At 52.6% G+C, this 8,799-nt stretch overlaps 1 protein-coding gene across 1 annotated transcript in view; it reads left to right on the top strand.

Moving 5' to 3' along the window:
• Window positions 1-765: 765 nt before the first annotated feature.
• emid1 (EMI domain containing 1) overlaps window positions 766-8,799 on the top strand; it is a 53,121-nt gene continuing 45,087 nt past the window's right edge. Inside the window, 1 exon segment of the mRNA XM_060054760.1 lies at window positions 766-1,358. Coding sequence (XP_059910743.1) covers window positions 1,195-1,358 — 164 coding nt within the window. The 5' untranslated portion in view covers window positions 766-1,194.

Genomic DNA, 8,799 nt, shown 5'->3' with positions numbered 1-8,799 from the left:
TAGTTGGGAGCGGCACAGAAGGCCCATACCCCGAGGCAGGTACTACCTGGGCTGCTAACTACCTAGCCCACAGGGTGAACACCTAGCCCAGGGGGTGAACGCCTAGCCCAGGGGGTGAACCTAGCCCAGGGGGTGAACACCTAGCCCAGGGGGTGAACCTAGCCCAGGGGGTGAACACCTAGCCCAGGGGGTGAACACCTAGCCCAGGGGGTGAACACCTAGCCCAGGGGGTGAACAGCCCTGCAGCAGCAGCAGCAGCAGCCCGTGACCACAGGACTTAATTCTGCCGGCTCCCCTGAGCCAGGTGGTTTTGGATCAGGACCCAGCCCTGAGCTTCTTACTTCTGGTTCTACTGTAGCCTCACAGGTGCCTTGGACGCCCTGACCTCCTCACTTGTTACCCTGGATAGTCTAGTGTCCAGAGGGCTCTAGCAGACCAGTTCCCGTCCCCACCGGACCCAGAGGGAACGGGCTGGGACAGCATGCTGCCATCATAACTCGTTACAGTACATTTTACTTGGATAACGGGTGTGAGCCCTATCTTGAAAACCCATCTTTCTTGACATTCATGTAGGCCTACGCAGTCTTAAAGAAAAGCACAATCCGATTCTAGCATGTATTAGGTTGTGCATTATTTTTGAAACGCCAGCCTTTACTTGGTAATAAAGCCGAAAATGTCAACAAAGTCCCTCTCACCGCTGACGTGCCACGAGCGGCTCTGATGTCATCGCAGTGGATTAATGTGCAACAGATGCCGGTGGTCAGTGTGGGTACTGTCTCCGGGGGGGTGCAGCGGGGCACGAGCCTTTAAACGCCCCCACTATAAAAACGGGGCGCTGCGTGCACGTGACGTCTCCTCCCGCAGCGCGAGCAGACGAAGCGGCTTGGGGTTCAGATCAGCTGCAGCGTCCGGTTGGTTCTGTTGGTTCTGTTGGCGTGCGTGGTACTCCCGGTGAAGTCTGCAGCAGATCTGAACCAGCAGCCTGACTACCATCTAAAGCAGAGCTCGGGTTCAGATGTTCCAGGAGTGAGTTTGGACTCTTTACGGACTCTGCTCGGGATGCGCGCGTTACCCTAACGAACCGAGTGGATCTTTGACTTTCCTCTCTCCCGCTCTGGTGGATATCCTGCTGCTGTCCGAGAGGAGAAGCTTATTACTAACTTCAGGTCGTACTTTTTAGAACCGGACCCGGGGATGTCTAGCCGTGAGCGCGCGTCCGCGCCCCTCCCGCGGAGCTGCCTCGGGGTCGTGCTTCTGTTGTGGCTGAGCGCGTGCGTGCAGGGCACCTGGAGGACCGGTCTGTACCGAGCCTCGACCCCCCGTCTAGCCAGAGACCACGCCGCCGTCTACCAGAAGAGGTAAGCCTATGTCCAACGATACATTGAATATGCTGTCGTCCATCAAACCTTTTCTTATCTGGAGTGGTAGGTAATTTATCTGATTTTTCATTACAAAGTCCTTCATCTTTGAATGAAACAATCCTTAATCTGAGCAGTCCTTTGCCTGGTCTACACAGCTCTGTTTGGCCTCATGTTCTTTTACGATTGACCAACGTTCCCATCCTTTATCGGTCGTCTTGTCTTCCTCAAGGTTGGTTTCCTTCTGCCTGTCCTGCCAACGCACTTCAGCTCTCCTCACTCCCATAAGCATAGTCATGATCATGCTCGGCCGATATGAGGCGCTCTTTATGCGGCCCTTTTCCCACTACGTTTGATCACGAGCCTTATCGACGCCTCGTGGGTGATGTGAGTTCCATTCCCCAACGGTTGGTGAACTTTAGGCCAAGATCTAATTAAAAGATGGAAGGGCCCGATAACAACTGTCTAGTGGTTTACAGCTCGTTACCCCGCTGTAACCGAGGACACTATAGACGGGACGATAAGGAGCCTGAGGGTGTTAAGGTTATAGGTTAGGTTAGGTTAGGTTAGGTTAGGGTTATAGGTTAACCCACCTGTGTGGTTCATAACATAGTGCTTGTTGTGCAAGTAATGGATAGAGTGTTCCATTAATTGTCATATATGTTATTTTAATTTGTAATTTACACACACTTGATTAATTATGTATAAATAGCCTCTTAAAGTGTGTGTGTGTGTGTGTGTGTGTGTGTGTGTGTGTGTGTGTGTGTGTGTGTGTGTGTGTGTGTGTGTGTGTGTGTGTGTGTGTGTGTGTGTGTGTGGTGTAAACAATTGTTTGAGAAATGTTGATCTTCACATCAGACCATCACACAATACAACATTATATAACCAAAGTCCACCATTAGAGCCAGTTTCCCTCCCCTCGACAGAGAGAACGAGGGGTTCATCCCCTCTGCTCTGGGGGGCTCAGACGTGGCCCGCATTATCCCTCTAATATTTCTCCCCCGAAGGCTTCCAGTGTTTCAATGTCTTCCTGTGCTGTGAGGTGCAAGAGAAACCCCTCCTGGGTACCTCCAGGTGGTCCGATGAGTGTCTGCCTCGCTGTTGGCTCCTCCTTCTCCCCCCCTCCTCCTGCTCCTCCTCCCCCTCCTCCTCCTCCTCCCCCTCCTGCTCCCCCTCCTCCTCCTGCTCCCCCTCCTCCTCCCGCTCCCCCTCCCCCTCCCCCTCCTCCTCCCCCTCCCCCTCCTCCTCCCCCTCCTGCTCCCCCTCCTCCTCCTGCTCCTCCTCCCCCTCCTCCTCCTGCTCCTCCTGCTCCTCCTGCTCCTCCTCCCCCTCCCCCTCCTCCTCCCCCTCCTGCTCCTCCTCCCCCTCCTGCTCCCCCTCCTCCTCCTGCTCCCCCTCCCCCTCCCCCTCCTCCTCCCCCTCCCCCTCCTCCTCCCCCTCCTGCTCCCCCTCCTCCTCCTGCTCCTCCTCCCCCTCCCCCTCCTCCTCCCCCTCCCCCTCCTGCTCCCCCACCCCCTCCTCCTCCCCCTCCCCCTCCTCCTCCTGCTCCCCCCCCTCCTCCTGCTCCTCCTCCCCCTCCTCCTCCCCCTCCTGCTCCCCCTCCTGCTCCCCCTCCTCCTCCTGCTCCCCCTCCTCCTCCTGCTCCTCCTCCCCCTCCCCCTCCCCCTCCTCCTCCCCCTCCTCCTCCTGCTCCCCCTCCTCCTCCTGCTCCTCCTCCTCCTCCCCCTCCTCCTCCTCCTCCCCCTCCCCCTCCTGCTCCCCCACCCCCTCCTCCTCCTCCTCCCCCTCCCCCTCCTCCTCCTCCTCCTCCCCCTCCTGCTCCCCCTCCCCCTCCCCCTCCTCCTCCTCCTCCTCCTCCTCCCCCTCCCCCTCCCCCTCCCCCTCCTGCTCCTCCTCCTCCTCCTCCTCCTGCTCCTTCTCCTCCTCATCCCTCACTAGTCGGCCGCTTGTGGACATGTTTACTAAACACAAGCAGCTGGGCTCCTATGCATCTGGCCTTTGGTGTGGGGAAGCGAGGAGGTGACTTTCCAAGTTGTTTGAGCGCTGCTAGAATACAGTGTGGTTCACCTTCTTCTCTGTGCTTCATGGATCGTGTTCAACATTAAGTTTTGCTGTTTGATCAAGATCAGCAAAGCCATTCAACATTGAAAATATTTCATACCTCAATAGTCCTTTTTTACAGTACCCAAGAAACAGGTTTTGGAGTGTCCTAAAATCACAATTTCTCAATGAAAACAATTTTAATGAAATGGAAGTGAATTCCCCTGACTGTGAGAGACAGACTGACGGGTGGACAGACAGACGGGCGGGAGGATGGACAGACAGCAGTAGGACGAGGCCTGAGAGCATCGTGGGGTCGGGAGTTTAGGAGGAGCTGTGAATCAGGTCCACCTGCGGTCTGCTTCACCTCAGGGTTTATGGGGGTCAACAAAGACCAATAGGACCGTTGGGTTTTATAGGAGAGGCCGGGACAATAGGACATTCCACAGAGGAGACAATCCAATCTGGCCGTGAAAGTCTCTGAGCAGAGTCGGGAGGATGAACGCTGAGGTGGGAAATGACGTTTATTTAGACAGGTTCAAAGAGAAGGAGAACAAAACCAGAGATTAGGAAGACTTACCCAAACAACAGCTGATGAGGCTGTATACCGTGGTCACTGAACCGCTCTTTGTGCTTGAGTAACATTGCCAGTAAAGTGTTTATTCACCTTTGACTGTTAATGAATCTGCTTCTACGTCAGGTTGCTGCTGCTGTCTTCTGCCCGGGCCAAACAAGTGTACCGGTTGAAGTGCTAGTTGCTCTGTTGTAATAGAAATGCTTTGTCTTCAGCTCTCATCACACAGATAAGATGCATTGGAAACGTCTTTAGTTCATCTCATGAATCGTGGAATCATGAACAGGACTATTCTGAACTTCTAGAGTCATCAAGGCTGAGCACATAAGAATATAAATAGTGGAGAAATAGTTTGAAACCATCTTGTATCATGGTCCTAACTCAGTGATAGTCGGAGTCCTAGTCCCAAGGAGTGGGGGTCGTGGAGGCGGGGGGGAGGGGGGTTAAGGGGGGGGGGGGGGGGGGGGGAAGCCGGAGTACCGTAGGGCCCTCAGTCCACCGTGGCTCACCTTGTTCTTTGATGATATGAGGGTCCACTGACCCACAGAGAGGATGTTTACAGGGTCACGTTACACTGGATGGTCCCATTGGGAGCAACCTCCCTCCCCCCCATTGGCTCATGAGTCCTGTCAGGTCTGTGTCACTGCTCTTCACTTTAAAACAACTACTATCAGTCTTATACTATTATCAGTCTATAACTATTATGAGTCTAACTATTATCAGTCTATTACTTATCAGTCTATAAATATTATCAGTCTATAACTATCTATTTTCAGTCTGTTAGAATCGATAACAGTCTATAACTATTATCAGACTATCACACCCCCTTAGAGGTTTTCACTTTTTAAAGAATAATTTTTGAGAGGCATTATTTGTCCCTCATTAATCTCAATGTAATAATTGATGTCATCTCCGGATGCCAGGGTCCGTGAGGGACATGGGAAAGGGGTGTGGCCCAGTGGGACCAGAAGCAGCCTTTTGATTGGACGGATGGGTCCTCCGAGAGCAGATCATTACAGCACAACGTTGACGTGTCGCTTGATAATTAATGTACTGATAGAACCAGCCGAAAAGTGAAACGAGACAAACTGGAAAACCGAGGAGAGACTCGAAAGCTGCAATGTCAGACTATATCATACACTATCAGGGGTCTGGGTGTAATCACCTTGGCAGAACACAGTCCATACCGGGGTTACATCACGGATGGGCCAGGTGATTTGTTGTTGGAACTCTTGCTTTAAATTGTTATGGTGTAACTCAAGATTTTAATGTCTTAGATCTGTGGTCATACCGCCTCCACAGACCAGCGGAGCATCTTTCTTCACTCCAGCACCCTTTGTTGATCCCTTTGGTAGAATGATCACTCTTTTCCGCTCCTCTCCTCCTTTCCTTCACGCCACACCCCCTTTCCTTCACTCCACGCCCCCTTTCCTTCACTCCACGCCCCCTTTCCTTCTATCCTCACCTAATTGGATTTCTGCCACCTTTGTCTTTTGTGCCTTGTTCTAATTTTATTTTCCAACAGCTTGAATCTAGAGAAATTCCTCCAGATATCAATCGCACTGTAATTGAGTCATATTCTCTCTCTGACCCCGTTCATCCTCCAGCAACGTGGTACACACATCCATGCATAAAAACCAAATACACACACACACAATGGCCGTGGGTTAAATGGGAGGCTGTGAGTTAACCTCCGCTAACGCCAGGCTAGCGTTTCACTGCACACTGCCCCATGATGCACTGCGCCGCTGCCCCACGATGCACTGCACCGCTGCCCCACGATGCACTGCGCCGCTGCCCCACGATGCACTGCGCCGCTGCCCCATGATGCACTGCACCGCTGCCCCATGATGCACTGCGCCGCTGCCCCATGATGCACTGCGCCGCTGCCCCATGATGCACTGCGCCGCTGCCCCATGATGCACTGCGCCGCTGCCCCACGATGCACTGCGCCGCTGCCCCACGATGCACTGCGCCGCTGCCCCACGATGCACTGCGCCGCTGCCCCACGATGCACTGCGCCGCTGCCCCACGATGCACTGCGCCGCTGCCCCACGATGCACTGCGCCGCTACAGTGTGTCGAGCCACTCTAAATGGCAGCAGAAATCATTTGTTAAAGAATAAACTGTGAGCCTTTCTGGACAGTTTCATGGGCTCTCCATCAGAATTACTGTTCATCTGAGGCCCAGTCAGCTCCGCTTCCCTCTTCATTGTTTCTCTGTGTTGGCCTCCACTCCGCTCAGCAACAGATGGCCAGAGCTGCCATTTTCCATCCATTAAGAATGAATGTTTTTTTCTCCCTCTCTGTAAAACCTTGGCTGTGAGGCGACTGTTAGCGATGGCTGATGATTTATTTAGACTGGGCTCTGTGCTGGGAGAGCAACGTGCTTCTACACGAGACCCGATACTCACCGGGACTCTGCCGGTTCTGCTGCCCTGCCCAACCTGTTGGCTTCACACCTCGCTGCACATGGGCCCCGTGCAGCCAGAAGGGAGGCCCCACCGTACAGTAGGGTGTACCGGCACCTGGCCTGTCCCCCTGTAATGCTGTCCCCGGGCAGACATAAAGCCATGCAGGAGACACGGTCCGCTGGCTCTCCCTGCAGGCCAGCTCCCCCAGTCAGCTCGGACGGTTTCCTGATGAGACCTGGAATAACAGAGTCTGCGGAGGCAGTGGCGTTCCCTGCATTCAGTGGTCTGGCCTCATCTCATGAAGCCCCGCTGGGTGTTTACAACAGGAAGCAGAGTTGTGGGAAGTCTCTCGTGATTCTCCATAGGGGAGAGGATGCCCTTCCTTATCTCATCATCTTATCAAGATCCTAGTGTCCGTACCAGGGCTCTTGGTCAGAGGTTAGAGGTCAGAGGTCGCACATCTTTGATGAATGGGCTTCAAATGAGGAACATGTCTGTACTGTGCATTGAATTACATTGTTAACATTTTACAATAAGGGTACATTAATTATCCATGGATTTACATTATTTATGCAGTATTTAACAGCTAACTAATGTTCTATGAACCATTCATTAATATAAGTTCATGCAGTAATAAGCAATATTAATTTATATATCATTAGCATAGTAGTTATGTTTAGTGGGTAAGAGGTTCTAAACCCTCCGTATTCATTAATAATAATTTAACACCTTTGTAAATACCAACACAAACACAATTATCTTTGTCCTATCAGTAAACTTGGAATACCATTAGTAAATGATTACTTACCATAACTGAACTGTTTGTTAACGGTTTGTTTATTGTTAGTGAATGATGTGTCAGTGATCGTTTGAGTCAGGAGCCTCCATCCTGTAGCTCCTGCTGTCTCCATGGAAACGCTGAGCAAACAGAGTTGGGGGGGGGGTGGTGTCAAAGCTCCTCCCCTCCTCTCCCCCCCTCCCTCTCCTGAACCCCTCTTGGAGTGCCTCCCAGAGGGGGTCCTGTTCTCCCTCCGGCCCGCTGGGAACCCCCATGTTTATCTGCTGGTTTTGGGGGATTAGCAGCAGTGGGGGAAATGATAGGGTGAGGCCAACATACACACACACACACCCACCCACAGCCACACGCACCCACCCACAGCCACACGCACCCACCCACGCATACATGCACCAGTGCTATCCTCTCCCAGGTCCACATGTGTTCTGTGTATGAAAGGGAACCTCTGTCAGAGCTCTGAGCTGCAGAACCAGAGATACCAGCGCTCTGCCTGCTCCGGCTGAGACGCCGGTGACTGGTTTAGGTGTGTGTGTGTGTGGGGGGGGGGGCGGGGGGGGGTATGCGTGTGTGTGTTGGTGGATTGTTAACATGAGCTTTAGAAGTGTACTACCTCCGTTGCCGCTTGGCATTTGCCGTTTCCTGTTGTGCAAACTATCTCTCTCTTTCGTACACACACACACACACACACTTGCTCTAACACGTTGACAAACAGAAAATAACAACTTTCCCACATTCTTCCAGCTCATGCTGGCAGGAAGGTGAAGACTTCACCAGTAGGTGAAGTCTGAGAGCACAGAGCTGGGAACTCTCCAGGGAGAGCTCTACTCTCTCAAGGGAGAGCTCTACTCTCTCTGAGGAGAGCTTTATTCTTTCTGAGGAGGGCTCTACTCTCTCCAGGGAGAGCTCTACTCTCTCTGAGGAGAGCTCTACTCTCTCTGAGGAGGGCTCTACTCTCTCCAGGGAGAGCTCTACTCTCTCTGAGGAGAGCTCTACTCTCTCTGAGGAGAGCCCTACTCTCTCCGAGGAGAGTTCTACTCTCTCCAGGGAGAGCTTTACTCTCTCTGAGGAGGGCTTTACTCTCTCTGAGGAGAGCTCTACTCTCTCTGAGGAGAGCTCTACTCTCTCTGAGGAGGGCTCTACTCTCTCTGAGGAGAGCTCTACTCTCTCTGAGGAGAACTCTACTCTCTGAGGAGGGCTCTACTCTCTCTGAGGAGGGCTCTACTCTCTCTGAGGAGAGCTCTACTCTCTGAGGAGAGCCCTGCTCTCTCCATACATTCTACTGATTGGAGAGCTCTACTCTCTCCCTAGATGGAATAGAGCTCTACTCCTGAAGAGAGTAGATCTCTACCCTCTCCAAGTAGAGCTATACATTCCCAGGGAGACTCTACTCTCTCTGTACGTTCTGGTGATTGTCTAAACACAGGCTTAACGTTTAGGCGTCTCCATGTGCCGACTTGGGCCTTAAGGAAGGTAAAGAAGGTACTTGTAAATAATAGATGTGTAACACATGCTAGGTCTGAACAGGACATGTGTACTCCATACGTTAGATTCCTCTTAACCCCCTTCCATGTTTCCACGCTTTGAGGGATGAAGTGCCCATAAACCAGACCCTCAAACA

This window comes from Gadus macrocephalus, chromosome 6 (genome assembly GCF_031168955.1).
Source record: "Gadus macrocephalus chromosome 6, ASM3116895v1".
NCBI classification, from domain to species: Eukaryota; Metazoa; Chordata; class Actinopteri; order Gadiformes; family Gadidae; genus Gadus; species Gadus macrocephalus.
Note: the sequence above shows the minus strand (reverse complement) of the source record. Positions and strands in the feature narration are given on the sequence as shown.